The 25233-nt window shown below is 39.4% G+C and overlaps 1 protein-coding gene across 2 annotated transcripts in view; it reads right to left on the reverse strand.

Moving 5' to 3' along the window:
* PRKN (parkin RBR E3 ubiquitin protein ligase) overlaps positions 1–25233 on the reverse strand; it is a 1201361-nt gene that overhangs the window by 629077 nt on the left and 547051 nt on the right. For both annotated transcript variants that reach the window (XM_052645487.1, XM_052645486.1), the window contains exon 5: positions 4209–4292. In XM_052645487.1, coding sequence (XP_052501447.1) covers positions 4209–4292 — 84 coding nt within the window. The remainder of the gene's footprint in view (positions 1–4208; positions 4293–25233) is intronic.

Here is a 25233-nt window from a genome sequence, read left to right on the forward strand (position 1 = left end):
ATAGGGTTAGTGCCTTTATTAAGAGACCCCAGAGCTCCTTTGCCCTGGCCACCACAGGAAGAAATGGTGTGCTAATGCCATCCAAGAATCAGGAAGTGGGCTCTCCCCAGTCACTGAATCTGCTGGTGCCTTAATCTTAGACTTCCATCCTCCACAACTGTCAGAAGTAAGTATTTGTTGTTCATAAGTCACTCAATTTATGATACCTTGGGACTTCCTTGATAGATCAGTTGGTAAAGAATCTGCGTGCAATGCAAGAGACCCCAGTTTGATTCCTAGGTTGGGAAGATCAGCTGGAGAAGGAATAGGTTACCCACTCCAATATTCTTGTGCTTCCCTTGTGGCTCGGCTGGTAAAGAATTCGCCTGCAATGAGGGAGACCTGGGTTTGATCCCTGGGTTAGGAAGATCCCCTGGAGAAGGGAAAGGCTACCCAGTCCAGTATTCTGGCCTGGAGAATTCCAAGGACTGTATAGTCCATGGCGTTGCAAAGAGCTGGACATTTCTGAGTGACTTTCACTTTGGTATAGCAGACTCCACAGTCTAAGACAAGATATAACTGAAATATTTTTTTCATTTTTTTCCCCCTGGAATTATTCCTGATCCTGAGCCCCACTGCTGAATTGTCAGGTGTGAGGGAAAAGGCAACAATCTCACAGTTGGCTGAGAAACCCTTCATTACCACAGACGCACTGCTAAGCCAGACATCTTCACAGGAGAGTGTCTGACAAACAGGGGATGCTCACTTTTAAAAGTTGTGATTTGGAGCTCAGGAATAATGCCTAGAGAGTACGGCTCTAGGTATGCTTTTGTCTACATCTGTGCAAGTAAGAAAAAATATGTATTCCCCAAGGCACATAAAAAACAATCCATATCATATCCAAAGTTGAATTAATTTCACTAATGGAAAAATGCTAATTGATTTTTGTTCTACTTATTCTCAGGTGCACACCCTTTGAGTTGGCTATAATTCTTTTTATAAAAAGGTAAGATGTCTTTCAGAACTACTGTGATGCTTCTTTCTAAGACAGCAGTGACAAGGGTAGAACTGACTTGGTTTCAGATTTCTCTGCGTAAAGCACAGGTAAGGTCAGGTTTATATTTTGTAGTCTTATAAACTAAGGTGAAAGTTGCTGCTATGTAAAATGATTGAGCTAATCTTTAAGTGCATAAATATGAATTAAGAATACATTACAGACCTTACTCTTTTGAATTTTAAGTATATGGATATTTTATTCAAGTGCTAGAAATGGAAGGTTTTATGATAATATATATTCTATATAAAACTGAGTCAAAATTTAAAATACTCCATAAATGTAAAAATAATAAACTACTTAAAGTGCCTATCTTCTCACCTTCTTAAGAAACAAACACTACATTCAAAGCTTTAGAAAATAGAAGAGACATGGTTTATATTTAGCTGCACAGTAAAAATGCAATCCAGAAACATGGTTTTAATATAAGGACAAAGAAGGAATTCAACTTTTCACATAGCTTTAATTTTATGCTCCATGCTTACATGCAATATTGCCCAGCAACTTTATATTATCTTTATGTATATTTCCAATCATTAAATGTTATCATACTGATTGCTATATTTTGTTTAGGTTTTTTTTCCATTTTTTTTCCCAACCATTCCTTCTCACATTTCAGGCTTTTCTTCTGGGATCATTATCTTTCTGCCTGAAATACTTTACCTTGGAAATTACTTGAAAGTTTTAGATAGAAGTTGGTTCCCTGAGTTCCTATTTACCTGAAAATGCCTTTTTGGTTGTTGTTCTTAACTTTTGTTTGTAGAAGATTTTTCTTAAATACAGTTTTAATTTAGCATTTATTTTCATTCAGCTTTGAAGATACTGTTCCCATTTCATCTGCCTTCCGATGTTGCTACTGATTAAATAACTATCGATTCTTTCTCCTGGGTAGCAACCAGTCTTCACTCTGCTGCTTTTGAAATTTTCTCTCTGACCTCTATGTTCCACAGTTTAACGGATCGATTTAGGTGTGACTTTCATTTTATTCCTAGCGCTTGGGATTCTTGGGTCTTAAAAACTGTGGAAAGCCCTGCTTCATGATTATTATTATTATTATTTTTGGTAGCATCATGTGGCATGCTGGATCTTAGTCCTCTGACCATGGATCAAACCTGTATCCTTGCAGTGGAAGAATGGAGTCCTAATCACTGCCAGGTAAGTACCTCATTACCTTTTAAAATATTACCTTTCCACTGCTCTCTCTACTATTTTCTTCACAAATCTAATTTTATCCTCCATGTTGTTTAACTTTTCTTTTCTTATTTTAAGTATATTCTATTAGGTCAAATTTCAGATCTAAGTTATAATTTCTCTTTCATATATTCACTCACTGTTTAACCCATTTAGCTAATTTGCTGTCAATTACTGTAATTTTTAATTTAACATTTCTATCTAGAGTGAAAATAAAATAGGCACCTATCCCTAGAACATTCCTCTCTCCAATTGATCCCAAGAGATCATGTTTTACAGGAGGCTCTTTAATATAATTCTATGGTCTCATTTTCTACCGCGATGAGGCCCTAGACTCACTAATGTTTTCTCGGTCTAAAGCCCTAATCCCTACTGGTGAGTGACTTTAGCTCACAGGATTTTTCTTCTGGAGAACAGCCAGAAATATATACTTTACACTTTTGGCCTATAAACTTTTCCTTACTATGTCATCAGCACAGTCATTCTTTAAAAGAAATGTATTTGTAATTCAATTCAGTAATTTTATATAGTGTGTACTGCAAGGATTTTTTTAGGGTATCAGCTCACCATGCTGTCAGAAATAAAACCTCAATATAAATTAATTTAGAATAAGCACTATGTATTGATACATAAGTAAGTTGAAAATTCAACAAGTAAGAAAAGGCAAGATTATCAACCCTACTCTATCCACCTTTGACTGGTCTGAATCTGAATCTTCAAAGACACAAGACTGTCTATTCTGCTAAGCTGAATCCTTCCAATTAATATGAAGGTACATGGAGGCAGTCAGACTGTCAAAGATTGAAGTCGAGTTTCAAAGGACTTCACATTGCTGTGTATGCAATGTTATATGCACCGAGGGATTTACATTATTATTAAATGTAATTATATCTGCATGTTATCTAGATATACACATTACACTCACATACATACACACACATATGTAATTATACTTACTTATTCCCAATAAAATATATGTACTTTAATTTCATCCCAATAGCAAACTTGCAAGACTGCATTATTCCTTGATAGCTGTCAGTGACACACAAGTCACTATTTTGCACCAGGATGTGCATTAATAAAAAGCTGTTCAGTGTCTGTCCCCAGTCCCAACTGATGGAGAATGATCTTTACTGCTGCTCATTGCTATCTCCATAGCCTTACAATCCTCCAACAGATTGGAGAGAGAAGACATGTCTGATGATCAAGCTCAAACACTCTACCAGAGAAGACATTAGCTGTTGGCTGGCTGTGACAGTCTGTGAACTAACACTGACATTTCTGTCGGTGCCATAACAGTATTTACAGATTGGAAAATTCATACAATCAGATGATGATGGACCCAAGGATTTTCCAAAGTAAAAATTGTAACAATATCCAAATTACAAACATGACCATAATAATAACAGTATTTTTAAAATAACTTCAGTACTTAGGGTCTCATTGCAGAAATACCTTCTCGGTATGAGAGATACGCCATATGTTCGTAAAGAAAATGGGATTACACCGAACAGATGATGGTGATTGCATTAATAGTTGTCCATCCATTCTAGATTTTCTAAAAGCCCACTGTGTCAGAAAACCACTAAGAAAGGTAGAAAGAGTGATTCTGAATCACAGGGAATGTAAAGGAAAAACATTGTAGCGGTAGGAAAAGCATGAATGTATAGCTTTGTTATTTTCTTTTGCCGAACCCTGAATGGAATCTTCTTTATGTTCCATGAATATCACCTTATGAGGAATTTAAATTGTCCTGTTTCAACACAGTCACTCCAAATGGCTAAGTCTCTAGGAAAATGACACTGGAAGGCAATGATACACTTAGAATTCTTGGTGAATATTATGAACTCTTCTGAATCTGATAATCTTTTTTGTAAATATGAAAAATGCTTGGAAAATACACATTTAGCATTTTGTGTGTAATCTCATTTCCCAGCAAACGCCGGAGATGCCATAATGAAGAACAGATTTGACCCGTACTTACCGCTCTGGTCCCAGGGCAGTTTGGAGACCGGCATTCACCACTCATTTGGTTTGGGATTAAGACATCTTCCCAGCAAGAAGGACCCTTTGGGGAAAAAAAACAAAACAAAACAGGACATTCCTGGTGCACAAATTATAAAATAAATGTACTGATTAACACATTTTAAAAATCTGTTTATGTTATAAAATGATAATGAAAGTAATATAAGGTCCAATGATTGTCAAAGTATGATACATAGACCTGGGGAGTTCTCAGGACCCTTCGAGGGGATCTGCTAGGTCAAAACTATTTTCAACAATGTACTAAGATAATATTTGGCATATTGCTCCAAATGTGTATCATATATACATGGAGTCCTTTCCCTTCGTAGTTACATTTAATGGTTTACAAACGTAATTAAATACCTTTAAGTTCATTTCAGTTTCAGTTGCTAACTTTTAAATGAAAACACACTTGCAAGTTACACTCAAAAGCAGTCTTTGAGGGACAGCAGTGGAATATGGGGGCTTCCCAGGTGGTTAGAGGTAAAGAACCTGCCTGCCAACTAATGCAGGAAAGGTTAAAAGAGGTAGGTTCCATCGCTGGGTCTGGAAGATCCCCTGGAGGAGGGCATGGCAACCCACTCGAGTATTCTTGCCTGGGGAATCTCATGGACAAAGGAGCCTGGCGGGCTACAGTTGATGGGTTGCACAGAGTTGGACGCGACTGAAGCAACTCAGCAGGCAAGCAGGCACACTGGAACAGGGGCGGCAAGCCTGCAAGACCCCCGGCTGCAGTCGAGAGGCTGAGCAGACTCCGTTATCCCTTTCTCCTTCCTGAGGCCCCGTGAGAATTACAGTTAATAATGGCACCATGTGAATCCAGGACACCAAGGAAGACAAAAGGCAGAAGTCTGGGTGAGAAGAGAGTTTCAAACTTTTCTGGAAATCTGCCCTCCGCTAAAACAGAGGGACCTCTCTGCATGGAGGCCCACAGGGAGCCCAGAGAGGATACGGAGGTGAGGAAGAAAGCCGACTGAGACCTGGAGCAACTAACAGGGAGAAAGTTTCCTTTCAAGAAGCATAAGATCCTAAATCTTCCTGCTGGAACTGGCAGATCCTCGGCTTAGAAACACGGAATGCAATGAAACTTTCTGTGCATATGACAAACATGCACTTTTTGTGTGTTGTTTTTTTCAGGGTCCAGAAAGCAATGAAAATATTTATGTAGCGATTTTGTTACTTAAGTACCATTTTATCTGACAAATCCTTATGTTATACCAGGAAATTACAGAAAGCTCATTCAAAATTTTCTTCTTGATCTCAAACATTAACAAAATAATACAAGTAATAAAACTGCAGAGAGATCAGTTGGATATGAGAATTAGACATAATGAGATACATCTGCTAGTTCATCCATGCTACTCAAACTATTAGTACTGAATGCTATTGCTATAGCCCCGTGGAAAGAGAAACACATGTCCCAGTTACTTTCTGACATTATAAAGCAGATTTAACTTTTCTCATTTCTAGTTTTAGAAAATATAAATTGTTTAATCATTGTATTTAAGTATGCATTGTATACTATACAATAGTTGCATGGTGAAAGCATTTATAATTACTGGTCTTCATATAGGAGTGAGAAAGGTATCCAGACCACAAGGTTTAAAAAGACTGCAAATCACATGGCAGCACCAGGGAGCTAGGAATTAGAATGTGTCAAGGAAAGAATAAAAAGAAAATCTATTTCATCTCTCAAAGGTAGAGAACTGGAGAAAGATATCAGAAAAACCATGTCAGACAGAACAGTGTGAAATACATGTCTTAATAAAGAATTGTGTGCCTGTTTTTTCAGAAGTTGTTCTCCTTTTGGTCCAATAGTAGTCACAACCAAGAAAAATACACAACTTCCATAAGCATCTATATCAGGACTCACTAAACAATGGCCTTGTTGACCAAGTCCAGGCTACGGTTTGTTTTTGTACAGCCCATGACCTAAGAATGCTATTACATTTTTCAGTGGTTAAAAGCATTAAAAGAGGAGTATTCTGTGGTACACAAAAAATAAATGATACTCAAATTTCCAAGTCCAAAATTAAATGTATTGCACACGGCTGTAGTTCATTTGTGTATTATCTGTGTGGCTTCTGCACAGCAAGGTCAGAATTGAGCTGTTGAAACACAGAGGAAGTGGCTCAACAAGCCTTCATATTTACTATCTGGCCCTTTTATGGAAAAAGTCTGCCAATCCTTGATAGCATATAAAATGTTCCAAGTTCATAATGAAAAGCAATCAAAAAACACTGTAGCATCATTTTGGCCACCATATAACCTCATTCATTTGTTGAAGTAGTTGCATTCTGGGTCTCAAGTGAGAAATTACTTCAATTAAAACCTTAGCGCTACTCATCTGTCAAATCTGAGAACACATTGATAGAATTCAGTGATCCAAGTTGTTTGAATTAGTAAGAGAGTAGACAATTATAACATCTGGGGATTTGCCTTGAGTAATCTTACAACTGACTGAAAATCATGAAGCAGAATATTATTTATGTGGCAAAAAAATCAGAAATACAGATATTGATATTTCTCCCGGCAATCTTGATTCCAGCTTGTGTTTCTTCCAGTCCAGCGTTTCTCATGATGAACTCTGCAGCTTGGAAAAGGTAATTCAAGCATTTTTACTACAATTTTACCAATTATCACAAGTTATCATTGAATGTGTTACATTTAAAATATCCTCTTGAATGTTTCCATAAATATATAAGTAATATGATTAAACTTTAGGGATGAAAATTATTTTGAAAATCATACTTGTTCAGAATTGAGAAAGGAGTACGTCAAGGCTGTATATTGTCACCCTACTTATTTAACTTATATGCAGAGTACATCATACAAAATGCTGGGCTGGATGAAGCACAAGCTGGAATCAAGATTGGCGGGAGAAATATCAATAACCTCAGACAGGCAGATGACACCACCCTTATGGCAGAAAGTGAAGAACTAAAAAGCCTCTTGATAAAAGTGAAAGAGGAGACTAAAAAAGTTGGCTTAAAGCTCAACATTCAGAAAACTAAGATCATGGCATCCTTGGTCCCATCCCTTCATGGCAAATAGATGGGGAAACAGTGGTAGACTTTATTTTGGGGGGCTCCAAAATCACTGCAGATGGTGACTGCAGCCATGAAATTAAAAGATGCTTACTCCTTGGAAGAAAGGTTATGACAAACCTAGCCAGCATAATGAAAAGCAGAGACATTACCTTGCCGACAAAGGTCGATATAGTTCAAGCTGTGGTTTTTCAGTAGTCATGTATGGATGTGAGGGTTGGACCATAAAGAAAGCTGAGGGCCGAAGAACTGATGCTTTCAACTTGTGGTGTTGGAGAACACGCTGGAGAGTCCCTTGGACTACAAGGAGATCAAATCAGTCCATCCGAAAGGAAGTCAGTCTTGAATATTCATTGGAAGGACTGATGTTGAAGCCGAAACTCCAATACTTTGGCCACTTGATGCAAAGAACTGACTCCTTGGAAAAGACCCTGATGCTGGGAAAAGTTGAAAGCAGGAGAAGGGGATGACAGAAGATGAGACAGCGTCACCGACTCAATGGACATGAGTCTGAGTCAACTCCGGGGGTTTGTGATGGACAGGGAGGCCTGTTGTGCTGCAGCCCAAGGGGTCACAAAGAGTTGGACATGACTGGGCCAACTGAGCTCACTGAAAGTAGGTATTTCCACCCGTCATACAGTAGATCTTGTTCTGTGTTTTCCTCCCTTTGATATAAAGGTCTTTTGCTTCTAATAAAGCTAAGCACGGTGTTATGATTATAGTAGAGGCTTAATAATGCAACCATTAAATAGTAAGCAGGGAAAATAATATGGGAAAAGATCTTTTGAATCCATATATATCCACCAAGCAACTCTTTGTTAAACAGCTCTTAATATCTAAGAATACAGCTATGAAAAAGAGAGAAGAATCCTTTTTCTTATAGCTTTTGTTAAGTATACAGAAAGGCTAATGTTGTAAATTAGCTGGGCACACATATTCAATGAATAAAATTAAAAAGGATATTAATACAAAATGCTGGTCAGATGTAAAACAAATATAAAACAAATGGAATACACATACACTGCTGCTCAAATATAAAATGACACAGCTAGTTTAGAAATTTACTAGAAATTAAAAAAAATTAAACATACAACTAACAACAAGCCTTCGCCATTCCACTCCTAGATAATTAACAGGTCAATGAAAACATGAGTCCCCAAAGAGAATCATATACCAATGGTCAAAACAACTTTAGTCTTAGTAGCCTTGAACTGGAGACCACCCAGATATCTATCAAAATATGAATGGATAAACAAAATGTGCTACATGTAGCCAATGAAATACTACTCAGTAATCAACAGTATTATGTTATTTACAAATGCAACACCATGGATGATTCTCAAAATTATGTGAAAGAAAGAAGCCAGATATGAAATACAATATATGCATGGGGCTTGCCTGGTGGATCAGTCATAAAGAATCCACCTCTCAGTGTAGGAAACGTGGATTCGATCCCTGATCTGGGAAGATTCCCACAAGCTGCAGAGCAGCTAAGCCAGGGTGTCGCAACGGCTGAGCCCAGGAGCCGCAACCATCGAGCTCATACACGCTAGAGCCTGTGCTCCCAACGGGAGAAGCCACCACAGTGAGAAGCCCTCACACCACAACAAAGAGTAGCCCCTGCTTGCTGAAACCAGAGAAAAACTGGAGCAAAACTGAAGACCTAGTACAACCGAAATAAATAAAATGGCTTAAAAAATCGATATATACTAGAGTCCACTGACATAAAATGCAAACAGATCTACAGTGGCGAAAACAGAGGAGCGGTAGCCGTGAGGCAGGGGCGAAGGGAGGGGCGGGCTCTGTGAGAGCACGGAGAACCTTTCCAGGGTATTACGGGCTGAGTGGGGTCCTCTCAAACTGAGTATGCTAAAGGCTGAACCCTCTGTAGAATGTGACTGCATTTGAAGAGAGGGTTTTTAAAGAGGGAATTAAGGTAAAACGAGGTCATTATGGTGGACTCTAATTCAATGTGAGCATCTTCCCTGGTGGCTCAGAGGTTAAAGCATCTGCCCACAATGCGGGAGACCTGGGTTCGATCCCTGGGTCGGGAAGATCCCCTGGAGAAGGAAATTGTAACCCACTCCAGTATTCTTGCCTGGAGAATCCCATGGACGGAGAAGCCTGGTAGGCTATAGTCCACAGGGTCACAAAGAGTCAGACACAACTGAGCGACTTTGCTTACTTACTTACTTAGAGAGGCACACAGACAAAGTGTGGGCCATGGCAGAGAGTGAGTGTGGCCGCCAAGTGTGGTGTGGTTAGTTAGTTATAATTCAGTGTGACTGGTGTCCTTAAAAGGCATCTCTAACAAATGGGAGTGGGACATAGAAAAGACAAAACATCACATGAACCCACAGAAGACAACCCTCTATAAGCCAAGACAAGAGGTCCTAGTACTGACAACGTAATGTCAGACTTTTAGCCATCAGAATTGTGAGTAAACAAAATTCTGTTGTGTAAGCCACACAGTTCGTGGTGCTTCATTATGGCACATCTAGAAAACCAAGACAGAGGTTATGGGGAAGCTCTCCAGCTTCACTGTGACGGCGGTTGTGTGGGATTATACACTTGTCAGAACTTTTCAAATTATACCCTTCAAATGGGGACCATCAATTTCACACAAACTATTTCTCAGTAATGTGTAATAGGAAAAAATGAACTGAGAAATTGACAAGGAAATTCTGTGAGGGAAGTAGGAGCTTTGCATCAAATGGTGCTTGACCAATAGAATATGAATATCTAAATCCCTTCCTAACTCCATACAGTTTCTAAAAGAAAACAAATGAAAACATCTTTACTACCTTGAAACAGATAGAACTTTTTACAAGGACACTGAAAGCTCTAACCATCAATGAAAAAAATTATAAACTGACCTTCAATGAAAATTATAAAAACAACAAATGATCACCAAAAGACACTTGTGAATATGCAAGCTACAGACTGGAGGAAATATTTGCAATGCATACATCTATGAAATAATATCTAAGCTATACAGAGAACTTCAAAAATAGCACCAATTTTTTCATGTATGACAAGCATGCAGACAAGCACACCAATTCAAAATAAGAAAAAGAATTAAAAAGCAGACATACAAATGGTGAATAATCATAGGAAAAGATAGTCAGCATTATTAATAATCAGGAAATGCAAGATAAAATAAAATACAGTTTCAATGGTTTCACATCTTAGCCAGCATAATGGCTTTTTTTCTTTTTTTTTTTAAAGGTGGATAATACTAAGGATTGACTAGAAGGAGGCATGAGGAATTTTTTGGGAAATGTTCTGTATTTTGATTGGAGTTGTAGTTACATGAGTATGTATCACTGTCAAAGCTCATAGCACTGAACCCTTAAATTCAGTTCATTTTATAAATTGTTCCAAAATTTAGAACAAGGAACTGAATTTTCACCTCTCCTTATTCAATAAGGACTTACTGATGCCCTGCCTTTCAGTAGCTCTTCAAACTTAGAAGGTTTCCTGACCATTCAGGGATGAGCTGGCCCAGGACAAATGGAGAAATAACATAACTTACCTCATAGGGGTGTTGCAAGGATTAAATATAAAATGGTGAGGCCACTGCCAGACACATACTACATTCTCAACAAAAGTTAGCCATTTCTGTATTTACCATTCATTCATTAGGGACCACAGGCAGTATGGTTTAAAGAGCATTAATTCATGTAATGAAATTATTTTAAATTAAGAAAGAAAAGTATCTTTACTTCTTCAGTAATTTTCCAGTGTAGACTTTAGAGGCAATAATCTGTAACATTTGTCATGGGATAATCCAAGCCACTGACAATCAACAAAGACAGTTCTGTGGCTCTGAACTGGTTGCTAACATTCATCATCAAGCTACAGAATTGTCAAAGTGAACGACCACATCCTACTTATATCTACATGCTTTGATATGAATAACAAAATGCTGTATGTAAACACACTGAATATTCAGATACATGTTAACTGAATCGGGCTTTACTTTTCTCTTCTTTATATTCTCATTTTCATACTATAAAAAAACTGAAAGATCTACATTTTTCAAAGTTGTGTTGTGTTTTCTTCTAAAGCAGACTTTTATTTTTTTTCTAATGAATTGTGTATAGAATCCAAAGTATAAAACAAATAATGCACGCTCATTCTACTTGGACAAAAACGATGGGTCCCCCAAACTCTTGATGCCTATTGGTTGGAGCTCTCCTGCAGTTCCTTGCCATGTGGCCTTCCTAAATGTGGCTGTTTATTTCATAAGTTAGTAGGAGAATATCTGTATAGACCCCCTAAATGCAGTCTCCTGTAATGTAATTAAAGCAAGTCTTACATATTAATAGCATGACTGGGCGAGTGGCAGGTATCTCATCACTTTCACCATCTTCTCTTGGTTAGAAGGAAATCAGCAGAACCACCCACATTCAAGAGGAAGGGATTTCACAAAGCTTGGACACCACGAGGTGAGAGATCACTGGAGGTCGCCTTCTTGACTGTCCCTGCCAAAGTTGTTTTATAGATGAGGAGAAAGACCTTTCATAGCATGAAAGTTTAAGAAATGATAAATGCTGGGAAAACTAAACAGCTCCATCTAAAAAATAAAATTAGAACTTCTTACACCATACAAAAATATAAACTCAAAATAGACTAAAGCCCTAAATGTGGGACCAGACAGTATAAAACTCTTACAGGAAAACATAGGCAGAACACTCTCTGGCATAATTACAGCAGTATCTTTGTCAATCCATATCCCAGAGTAAGGAAAATAAAAATAAAAATAAAAATAAGCAAATGGGACCTAATTAAACACAAATATCCTTTTTGTCTGTTTGTTTTAACTCAAAACCTTTTGCATAGCAAAGGAAAGCATAAACAAAATGAAAAGACAGCCCACAAAATGGAAGAAAATATTTACAAATGATGTGACCAGCAAGGGATTAGTCTCCAAAATTTATAGTTTGCAGCTTTATATCATCAGAACAACAACCCAATCAAAAAAACAAGGAGAAGACCTAAACAGACATTTCTCCAAAGAAGACCTAGAGATGCCCAAGAGGCACATGAAAAGATGTTCAACCTCACTGATTATTAGAGAAATGCAAATCAAAATTACAATGAGTGAGCACCTCACAACAGCCAGAATGGCTATCATCAAAAAATCTACATATAGGAAATGCTGAAGAGGGAGTGAAGAGAAAGGAACCCTCTTACACTGTTGGCAGGAAGGTAAACTGGTGCAGCCCTATGGAGCAGAATATGGAGGTTCCTTAAAAAACTAAAAATAGAGCTAACATATAACTCTGCAATCCCACTCCTGAGCACACGTCTGAAGAGACACATAGTCCAGAGGGATACATGCATCGCAATGCAGCACTGTTTACAATAGCCAAGACATGGAAGCCACCTAAATGTCCATTGACAGAGCAATGGATAAAAAAAGATGTGTTACATATATACAAGGGAACATTACTCAGCCATTAAAAAGAATGAAATAATGCCAGACAAAGTTCACACAGTACCACTGAATCTGCATGCTCTCTGATAATGCCTCTGTGTTCATTGGTTCACAAGCATAGGCATAAGGAACCTGCACCCACGTGTAGGCTTATCAATGGCTTCCAATTATTTAATATAATTTTTCGACCTCAGAAAGGCACTTTGCAGCTCTTCTAGAATTTGAAACCACTACCATCTCCAGTCATCGCTCTTAAAATACATTCATGTGATGCAAATTTTAAGTCACTGAAGTCATTATTAACTCATTCAACAAATTATGTACCCCGTATATTAGTCCATGGGTCACACAGAGTCGGACATGACTGAGCGACTGAACAATAACAACAATGTGACAGATATTTTGCTGGACTGGAGATAAGCCACTGAGCAAGTCTTTTACATTTAAAGGGATGAAAGTGATTGAAGAAATAATACATATATTTTTAGGGTCCATAGGAGGAACCCCTGACCTAGACTGTTAGAAGAAATATTGTTTAGGCTGAGACCTGAGGAAAAAATAAGAATCAGAAATGAAAAGCAAAACTGCACAACAGAAAAGGTTTTGAGCAGGGAAAACAGAACCAGTCACCACCAACCACTAGACTAGTTGTGGGATATGTGTATACTTTCAAAGAGATGATATCAATAATCAATCCATGAATAATCATTTATTTTGGTGCCTCCTAAACGTCTTATTCTACATTACGTGAAATTAAGATTCCACTAAAATGTTTGTTTTGAGGACTTCCCTGGTGACTCAGCTGGTAAAGAATCCACCTGCAATGCAGGAAACCTGGGTTTGATCCCAGGGTTGGGACGATCCCCTGGAGAAGAGAACGACTACCCACTAACGATTCCGGCCTGGAAAATTTCATGGACTGCATAGTCCATGGGATCGCAAAGAGTCGGACATGACTAAGCGACTTTCACTTTCAAAATATACATTTAAACGTAATGAAATGCAAAGCACCGATTTCAAAGGGATGGGGATGCCCACATGACAAACAGTGTCTTTGTACTTTTGAGAGAGATTGACTGGGTTTCAAATCCAACAACCATTACCAGATATGTAACAATAGCTGGGTGTGGCAGTCACTCAGCTGTGTCTGACTCTCTACAGCCTCATGGATAGTAGCCCACCAGACTCCTCGGGCCATGGAATTCTTCAGACAACAATACTGGAGTGGGTTGCCATTCCTTCTCCAGATCTTCCCAACCCTGGGATCAAACCCAGGGCTCCGGCACTGCAGTCAGATTCTATATTGTCTGAGCCACCAAGGAAGCCCATGTAACAATAAGGAAGTTAAGTCATCAGAACATCAGTTTTTTACACATGTGAAACAATGACAGCTGTACCTATAACATGATGAAAGTGAGAGAATGGAAAAGCCGGCTTACAACTCAACATTCAAAAAACAAAGATCAAGGCATCTGGTCCCATCACTTCATGGGAAATAGATGGGGAAACAATGGAAACAGTGACAGACTTTATTTTCTTGGGCTCCAAAATCACTGCAGATGGTGACTGCAGCCATGAAATTAAAACATGCTTGCTCCTTGGAAGAAAAGCTATGACCAACATAGACAACATATTAAAAAGCAGAGACATTACTTTGCCAACTAAGGTCTATCTAGTCAAAGCTATGGTTTTTCCAGTAGTCATGCATGGATGTGCAAGATGGATTATAAAGAAAGCTTAGCACCGAAGAATTAATGTTGTTGAACTATGATGTTGGAGAAGACTCTTGAGAGTACTTTGAACTGCAAGGAGAGCCAACCAGTCCATCCTAAAGGAAATCAATCCTGAATATTCACTGGAAGGGCTGACTTTGAAGCTGCAGCTGCACTACTTTGGCCCCCTGATGCAAAGGACTGACTCACTGGAAAAGACCCTGGTGCTGTGAAAGATTGAAGGCAGGAGAAGAGGACGACAGAGGATGAGATGGTTGGATGACATCAGTGACTTGATGGACATGAGTTTGAGCAAGCTCAGGAAGTTGGTGATGGACAGGGAAGCCTGGCATACTCTAGTCTATACAGTCGCAAAGAGTTGGACATGAATAAGTGACTGAACTGAACTGACCTACATCATAGGGTCGATGGAGATATGAGGTCAAGTACTTCTGAAAGTGTGAAGTGTTAGTCGCTCAGTTGTGCCTGACTCTTGCAAACCCATGGCCGACAGCTTGCCAGGCTCCTCTGTCCGTGGGATTTTCCAAGAAAGGATACTGGAGTGCTTTGCCATTTCCTTCTCCAGGTGACCTTTCTGACACAGAGATTGAACCCGGGGCTCCTGCACTGCAGGCAGATTCTTCACCAACTGAGTTAGTTGCTAAGTCAAAGTACTTATACACATAATTAATATTCAATAAATATTAGCACATACTGCCTAATAACTCTAATAGGATAAAAATGGGATCATGGAAAGAACACCCCGAAAGGGCAGAGATTCAGAAGGTCTATGTTCTAGATGTAATTTCACTAGAGTTAGGGTGACCAATTTAGACACAGTTTAAACATCTTTATGCCTTAATTTCCTATCTATAAACTGTGAGTAATAAGAGCTCACAGCCAAGAAAATAAAGAATGAGCTAATTCATGTGAAAATCCTTTATAACTATAGCCGGGCATTCAGCTATTAGTGAGGGGACAACTGGAGCTGTGAACATTTTTAGACAGTGTAATAGTAGAAAGCAGTGGACTCACACAGTAACCTCCTTATTACTGCCCCAAACATAATGCCACATCCAAAGAGAAGAGATGGCTGATACATAATGACGCAGCTGCTGCTGGGATCCGCAATTAACCAGAGCAAGTGTCTATGCTTGTATTGATTACCCAATGCTGCCGAGTTAACTCGACAGCTGTTTAAACAGAATATCTCAGCTGGTCTTAAAGATTTCCCCCCAAAACTGGGATATCTGTATCGCTTATGAGACATAATTGGGCATGATTTGGTATAAAATGAATTTCCTTCCATTACTAAAATGTGTTTCATATCATAAAAAGCAAGCATTTAATCATTAATACTCAGTAACATACTTTTCCCCTCCAAGGAAATTATTACAAGACAGAAACATCACATTTCTAAAAACAATCTGCATCGTTGTAAGTGAAACACCTCTTGGTCCACTGCACTAGAGCTCTGCTGAGTTCTGGCCCAGTCGATCACTGTCATTGTTCATTGAGAGCCCTTCATGTAGGGTGCCATCGTGCTAAACGTGCCAAATGGTAAACAGCATGGCTATTCCTTCACAATTTCCAGTTACCAAACTATTTCTAAATCACAAGATGCCCTCAGTTATATCACCAAGTGCTGACAGGTCTGCTGTAGGCACATCACAGAGACAGCAGGATTTGAAGAGCTGTGATTTTTTTTTTGTCCTATTTCATAGAATGGAAACAATGGAGACAAATAAAGGCTTACAGTGATTCACTTTTATGCACTCTTAACAGATTTAATTTAGGAGAACCATGTGATTATCTTCATCTGTTCAAGTTCTCTTTACTAAGAATAATCTTGCCACTGCAATGGAGGGAAATTTGCTGCTGCTCAGAGTAGAGGCAGTTTCAGGCCGCATAATACGCATAATACGCTTCTGACTGTTGGGGTGGTAGCTCTCATTTCAATTCAAGGCATGTGAATCGATTTGAATAACAACATTTATTATCATGTAAAGCTTCCTAGTTATCTCAGCTGGCTTTATATCTTGATAATTACGACTGGGACTGGACCATGCTTACTAAATGTGATAAGAAGTTTATTAGATTTCTAGTGAATGCCCAGATACCACCACCATCATCAAATACAGTTTTATGAACAACACATCACATTTCGGTGTGTACTATACTACTGTGAATCCCATACTGATGCTGAACTCAAAGAGCCACCTTTTTTATTCAAAAAAGGGAGAGGAAGAAGTGATATAGGACGTGCTTAAATGATTAACAGATCACAGTTTAGTTCAGTTTTCTGTTGCTTCAATGGAATGAGCTGGCCATGAAGATGTAGCAGTATGGGGTGACTGTCTTGGCCAGTCCACAAAAGGTACACCTTTTGTACAAATGGAGGTGACTTAACAGGGCAAATGGCTTGATAAGAACTGGACAAAGACTATCCAAAAAAAATCATTTCTTGAGGGTGGTCGAGGCAGTGAACTCGGATGGGCCCGGCCCAATCAGGCATTAGACACACTTGTAATGAACGGGCGGCTGGCTGTACCTAAACCTGAAACCGCGAGTATGACTCCCATGACCAGGCATTTTCACTGACTGCCAGTGTTTAGGCAGGGGACATTACCCGTACTGACCTGGGTTTTGTGAGCTGAAAGGAGCATAAATGGCTTAATAAATATATATATATATGTGTGTGTGTGTGTGTATTTTTTTAAGAAAACCCCGAGGCCTCCCCAAAGCAAAAAATAACTCTTGGCCAAAAGATGTCAGATTGTCCTTGAACATGTATGCTGGCAAGGACCTTTTAAAAAAGCAATTAGTTGAATGCAAAATGAACATTTGCTCTAGTTCATAAACTTTACTTTGAGCCTTTTCATGTCAAGATCCTTCTAGCTTTTCCTTTCTTTCATTCTCCATTTCCTCCTCCACTCTTTGTTACAATCCAGGTTCGATCACCTCTAAAAATAGCCTATTTATCCCCTAATGAGACAGTAGAGACAAAGTATCTATTCCAGATTGAAAGTGAAAAGTGAAAGTGAAAAGTGAAAGTGTTAGTCGCTAAATCATGTCCCATTCTCTGCGACCTGGTGCACTGTAGCTGGCGAGGCTCCTCCATCTATGGAATTCCCCCAGCAAGGATACTGGAGTGGGTTGCCATTCCCTTCTCCAGGGGATCTTCCTGATCCAGGGATCAAACCCAGCTCTACTGCATTGCAGGCAGATTCTTTACCATCTGAACCACCAGGGAAGCCCCACAAACTAAGTTTGTAGTTATCTAAACTTTCTCAGGATTAATTCAAGTGGCCGAAGTTCACACAAACACTTTTTTGAAGTTTCCATATCTTTCTGTAGGAATCGCCCTCCATTTTTATTTTACAGTTTCCTCCACTTTAGCTCAATATTTAATAAAACCAGCTCCTATAAAAACCTCTTCCTTTTACGTCTGTTTCTTTCATCAGGCAAAATGGGAAAGATTGTTGTGGAAGGACAAATTAGATCTTAGTGATAAATCATTCTAATTCTTAATTTTTGAAATGATACTACTTTGGGGAAATGCTTTTAGCTCCCTACCTTCCTACCTTTGCCCATTTGACCCCCTGCACCCCTCAGTTGCCCATCCATGCAGTTATGCACCTGCTCTTTCTGTGATGGGGTATGTGATTTTATCCAATGGGAAGACTGAGGGCAGATCACTGTGGCTACAAGTATGCTCTGTATTCCCTGAACGAGCTTCATTAGGGACCAGGCAGATCCTGCCACATGTTCATCCAACATCCATTCCCCTATTGGTTCAAAAGGCAGAGAACAGAGGGATACAATTAATCTATGTTCTAAAACCTTGAGAACAAACAATAGCAGATTTTCTTCCCATTCGGGCCAGACACATATACAAACTGTTTCATGGTTTGGGGTGTCATCACGGCTTAATTCTTCCACTGGCTTTTTCACTCCTCTGAAATGCAAGCCTACTCTCACTAGCTGCAAACTCACTGACCTCCCTGTTTCCATTCCCAGCATACCAAAACTCCATTTCAGGGCAGCCCTCCAGGGTTTCCACTGAGCCTCGTGAGTTTGACAAATGACAGCTGTCTGGGTGTTCTGTTCATTCTTCTGAAAGAATTAACATAAACAAAACAGACGCAGCTCTTCAAGGCCTCTTGTCAACTAGCTGTGGTGATTTGCTCATCATTCCTTCAAAATAACCTCCCAACCTTCCTATTTACGAATAACTACAAGTTTTATAGCAGAAACCAACACATCATAAAGCAACTATCTTCCAATTAAAAATAAATTTTAAAAAATCCAGGATAGTTTATGGCTGCTGTTGGTGTGTAGTTGCTAAGTCATGTCTGATTCTTTGTGACCCCAAGGACTATAGCCCACTAAGTTCCTCTGTCCATGGGATTTCCCAGTCAAGTGTGTTGCCATTTCTTTTTCGAGGGGATCTTCCAAACCAAAGGATCAAACCCTTATCCTCTGCATTGCAGGCAGATTCTTTAACACTGAGCCATGAGGGAAGGCTAGGTTTATGATCAGAAAAGGAAATAAAGCTTGTTTTAAAATATCTGTTCTGTTTCACAAGACTATATTTGTCTGTAATAATTTGAAATGTAACTCAGACATCTGTTGGTTTTTATGTTAACACCTCAAATTGGCTTCATTTAAAAATGTATGAATCAGCCAACAGATCAAAGGTTCTTGGCTTCTAAAATTCAACATTCTCTTATTTTCACAGTTTTAAGTCTCATAAGATCAGTACGTCTACATGATTTGTTCAAATCCATTCCATAGCTTACAACTAGTGATTATGCTTCTTGAAATTAGTCGGCTGGCTAAGACATGCTCACAATTGATTTTGATGTATGCCACATTAAGAAATTTATTCACAGAAGTAATTGTGACATTATTCAGGAATCAAAAGCAAACGGAAATGCACAGCATGTTTCTTGCCCAAAATCATGCTCTGGTTTAGGAAATATTTTCTCAATCTAACTCAGATCACATCTGCTATCACTTTACCCAAGACCAAGAAAAACAGTAATATTCCAGTTAGAAATCAGTGAACTTTTCCAGGTGTTGTAATAAAGCTATGTTCCTGGACAATTTGGCAAGGTCTAGCCTTCTACCTCAAAATGACTAAGCATAGAAAAGCTATCTTGGGCATTCATCTTGGTAACATATTTGAAAATAATTATATGTGCATAAAACCCTATAAACTTTTTCAAGGGTTTCTGCTCTGATTGTGTGAATAAGATAGGGAAGTTACAACTGGGAAAGATGGAGTATTAAGGATTACACAATTTTCCAAATTGAGACTTAAAAAAAGAAGAGCAAGGTTTGATTTGATGGATTTATAATCGAATTCTCCTTTATACCCTTTCTTCACACAAAATGACAAAGCCAGATGGGACCCAACCTTTCCTTTGAAATCTTCACAGGCTGGCAAACTGGGAATTGTGAGCTCTGATAGCGGATGGCCTGGTGACCACGAAGGAAGTAGAAAAGTTATCATAAAATTCCTGAAGCTCAGCCTTCAGCCCTTTTTTGTAAGGCAGAAAGAACTGTTCAAGACGCAGTAACCTCTAGAGGCATCATTCTATTAGAACAAGGTCAAATAGAAGGTAAACGCCAATGTGCATACACAGTCAGAATCTCTAGGAATTGGCAATCTGCTAGAAAGACTGGCATTCAGGAGCAACTAGGGGTACAATTTCACAACAAGCAGATTTTCTAGCTCAAAAGTGAATTTGTATTGGCCAAGTCTTATTCTCTCAAAATTTATTGGATCTGTGTCCTCCTTTTGAAAAGAAAAATTAATTGGAGGATAATTGCTTTAAAATATTGTGTTGGTTTCTGCCACACATGAACATGAATCAGCCCCTCCCTCTTGAAGCTCCCTCCCACCTCCCACCCCAACCGGTCCCTCTAGGTTGACACAAGAGCCCCAGATTTGAGCTCCCTGCGTTGTACAGCAGATTCCCACTGGCTTATTTCACATGTGGTAGTGTGTGTGTTTCAACGCTCTCTCTCTATTTGTCCCACCCTCTGCTTCCGCACCCTGAACCCACAGTTCTGTTCTCCACATCTGTATCTCCTGCGTCCTCCTTTCTAGACCCCAAGCCCCCAAGACCCCTAATGTTGACACCTCAAGCTCTCTGCGGATGTTTGGGATGCGCTGTTAACCAGCATCCCGCTATCCATCGCAGTTCCCTAAGTGCCTTCTTCACAGAGCTGCGGTGGGATCTCTCCAGACACAAATGAGAACCTGCGAGGCTTCTGCCTTAAGGCCTCCAGGGGCCCCAGCCCATGCTCAGGACATCTGTGCTCCCTGCTTCCTAACATGGCTCCTGAAATTCTTTCTGCTCTGACCATTTTCCTCCCCTCACCCTAGCTGATTTTCTAGCAATCCCCTTCATGGAAACCCAAAACTACACTTACAAAGAAACATAAAGTTATATGTTATTTTCAATCTTCCTGGAGCTTTAATCTGTTCAGAAAATCCTTGGACTTTGAGTGTTTCAATTAAGAGGTCTTAGGACATGTTTAATAAGAATGTTGTATTTATAGAGCCAGGATAACAGTTAAATTCTGTTCACTGGAATTAACAGAACTTAAATACAACAGAGTCTAATATTTCTTTATCAAATACTCTTCCCTCACTCTCTGCAACTGAATATTGCAAGTTCATAAACCTCTCTTTTGAAATATTCTGGAAACTATATTCCCTGAGGAGTCTGCCCCAGTTCCCAAGGTTGGTGGAAATAAAAGTTTCTCTGCATGAAATAAAGATGTAGAATAATAACCATCATCCTACAGGTTTATTAGGATCTAGTGAGTCAAGATGGAGAAGGCAATGGCACCCCACTCCAGTACTCTTGCCTGGAAAATCCCATGGATGGAGGAGCCTGGTGGGCTGCAGTCCATGGGGTTGCTACGAGTTGGACACCACTGAGCGACTTCACTTTCACTTTTCACTTTCACACATTGGAGAAGGAAATGGCAACCGACTCCAGTGTTCTTGCCTGGAGAATCCCAGGTATGGCAGAGCCTGGTGGGCTGCCGTCTATGGGGTCGCACAGAGTCGGACACGACTGAAGCAACTTAGCAGCAGCAGCAGCAGCAGCAGTGAGTCAAGTGATTTTTAAAAGTGAATGCAATAGAAAAATACAGTTTGTAAAATAAAAGAACCTGAGTTCAAGACATTACATATTAAGGTGCACCCTTGAGCAAGTTATTTAAATTCTATTTAATACAATGCTCTGATTTCTCCAGGTATAATATAAGAATTAATATCAGCTTTATATACACAAGTTTGTTGTGAGGATATAACAATAACAATAAAAACGTGACAAACATTTTTCTACCTTTAAAACACAGTGCAATGTTAGTTATTATTTTTCTTTGCATTAAGCCATACCACTAGATTCTTTTGCAAAATCTACATTATTAGAGTAGTGAGAACAATGCTTTGCTTTGCAATTTAAAGTAGTTAAGATGTTTACTTCTCAGAAGTGAAACATTAATTTTCTTCAGATTATGAACTAAATGTATCTTTCTGCCAAGTAACTGAATATCAAATCTCCTTCATAACCAACTTGCATTTTTAGGAATTAAAAATAGTCACTATCCACTTAATTATTACCATAATTAGATGTTAAGGAAAAAAGAAAACAACAAAAAATTGCCACTATTGTCTTTCATCTTCATCTTTCCTGGTGGCTCATTGGTAAAGAATCTGCCTGGGATGTCTGGGTTGTAAAGATCCCCTGGAGGAGGAAATGGCAGCCCCCTCCAGTGTTCTTGCCTGGAGAATCCCATGGACAGAGGACAATGGTGGGCTGCAGTCCATGAGGTTGCAAAGAGTTAGACACCATTTAGTGACTAAACAACTGTCCTTCATCTCGAGAATTATTTACATTTCAAGTTAAAGCAAGGCTCACATATGGAGATCTATTGTCTACATATGAAATGATACCATTTTAAAAACAGAGAAGTTTATATTTCTTCACATCTTTGAGATTTAATGGTAAAAACTAATGGCTATTAAAATTATCTTTTCCAAGATACAAAGAGTCTTACTATAACTGAAAATTTAAAAATAATTAGAATAATGAAATGTGTGTAAAATTCCAAAGAAGAAGAATAATAATGATACCCATTTATTTTCATCCCATAGGAATCAAAGCTATCAAATGCATTATATTAATGCTGTCCAACCAACATTACAATTTTCAAATTTAGAATATAATATATATTTAAAGAAAAATCATAGAATCCCCTTAAACACTGTTTAAAGTTTAATCCTATGTCTAATCACATATTGGAAAGGCAGCTACATGAAGCTGAAATCTGTAGAGTACACTCGACAGTGGAAGAAGCAGCTACAGTTTGGGTTCAGGATGATAGCATAGATTCAGGTTCCTGGTTTCTTTTATCTTGGATCTGGGAGATAATTTATTCATATGAAGGAATACTACTGTAAATTATGGTTGCAGAGGGAAGATCCACCTCAACGGATCTGAGAGGCATCTAAAGTCCTGCCACTGTAGTTTAGGTATCAATGTTCACCGTTATTTGTCTGTTCAGAATAGAACGTATACGAAGATCCAAAAAGTCAAGGTAATGAAGAAATTCACGAGCAGAATTTGACAGCTCTTGCACTGTTGCAGGAGCTATGTAGATGACCTGAGGTCTATCTGGCTTGTTTATGTTTTTAGAAATGTAATTTATGCTAACGCTATATTCTATGAACATGTACATGAATAAATTTCCTGTGCTGTGCTCCTAAGAGGAGTCGTGTTGCATTCTAGTTATAGGTAGGATAGCTTCTCTGCAGTGCACGTTAAAAACTAACAAGCAAGGCTCAATGAGAAGGCAGAAGAAGTTTCCTCAATAATAGAATATAAAAGCTCTCCTGCAAGAAAATAGTCATATCTCTGGACTATCAGATAGCCTGGAATAACTACTACTAAATGAGACTCCACTTAATGTGGAAATAGTCTCCAGAGTCCAAGTTTTAAAAAATAGATCTAAATGGACATGTTATTTTTGGCAGACTCATTGGAAAAGACCCTGATGCTGGGAAAGATTGAGGGCAGGAGGAGATGGGGGGTGACAGAGGATGAGATGGTTGGATGGCATCACTGACTCAGTGGACATGAGTTTGAGCAAACTCAAAGATGTTGAAGGACAGGGGAGCCTGGTGTGCCGTTGTCCATGGGGTGGCAAAGAGTCGGACATGACTTAGTGACGGAACAACAGTTGCTATAGTGGCACAGACTGGCTGTTCACTGTCCTATGCAAGTGTGTATGCACACAGACTCTTCTCATGCGGTGGGCCAGCGGGAACAGAGACACCAACATGGTAGGGGCCAAGTCCAGATGGGACAAAGGAGAGAGGTACTGAAAACTCCTGGGGACCAAAAGGTTGCTAAGAGTATGAGAACCAGTGCAAGCCTACTAAAGTAATTGTGGTCATTTTATACTAAATACTATTGTGTCACATAAAATGGCATCAGATCCAAACACAAGGACAAGTGAGCTAAAAGTCAGTTCAGTTCAGTTCAGTTCATTCACTCAGTCGTGTCCGACTCTTTGTGACCCCATGAATTGCAGCACGCCAGGCCTCCCTGTCCATCACCAACTCCCAGAGTTCACTCAAACTCACGTCCATTGAGTTAGTGATGCCATCCAGCCATCTCATCCTCTGTCGTCCCCTTCTCCTCCTGCCCCCAATCCCTCCCAGCATCAGAGGCTTTTCCAATGAGTCAACTCTTTGCATGAGGTGGCAAAAGTACTGGAGTTTCAACTTCAGCATCATTCGTTCCAAAGAACACCCAGGGCTGATCTCCTTCAGAATGGACTGGTTGGATCTCCTTGCAGTCCAAGGGACTCTCAAGAGTCTTCTCCAACACCACAGTTCAAAAGCATCAATTCTTCAGTGCTCAGCTTCCTTCACAGTCCAACTCTCACATCCATACATGACCACTGGAAAAACCATAGCCTTGACTAGACGGACCTTTGTTGGCAAAGTAATGTCTCTGCTTTTGAATATGCTATCTAGTTTGGTCATAACTTTTCATCCAAGGAGTGTCTTTTAATTTCATGGCTGCAATCACCATCTGCAGTGATTTTGGAGCCCCCCAAAATAAAGTCTGACACCTTTTCACTGTTTCCCCATCTATTTCCCATGAAGTGATGGGACCAGATGCCATGATCTTCATTTTCTGAATGTTGAGCTTTAATTAGGGGATGCTTATATTAAAAATCTACTGATTCCAAGGTATTAGTATAAATGATAGCCATTTTCATTAATTGACAGCCTTTGGTCTATAAACGATTTCAAATGAGCAATACATATTTGATTCTTCAGTCATTGAAACATTTTTCAGGCATCTGCTACATGTTAAGCTGGGTGTTAAAGACTCAGCGGTCAATGATCAAAACGATTCAGGGCCTCACTCAAATGTCTCATAATTGAGGGGAGGACAAAAAGATACCAAGCTTCTGACAGTGAAATGTATGACAGACTAGGGAAATTCCCACACATATCTGGAAGCTAGGAAAAAGGAACTGATTAACATGCACAGGACAGCTCTAGAGGCGCAGACGTAAGAGAGAATGGACTTGCCGACACAGAGGGGAAGGCCTGGATGCGATGGATGGCTAGAGCAGCACTGCCCGCCATACCCGGCAGCGTGTGAGACAGACCGCTGGCAGGGAGCTGCGGTACTGCCCAAGGAGCTCAGCTCAGGGCTCCGCGATGGCCTACAGGGA

This window comes from Budorcas taxicolor, chromosome 9 (assembly GCF_023091745.1).
Source record: "Budorcas taxicolor isolate Tak-1 chromosome 9, Takin1.1, whole genome shotgun sequence".
Taxonomy (NCBI): Eukaryota; Metazoa; Chordata; class Mammalia; order Artiodactyla; family Bovidae; genus Budorcas; species Budorcas taxicolor.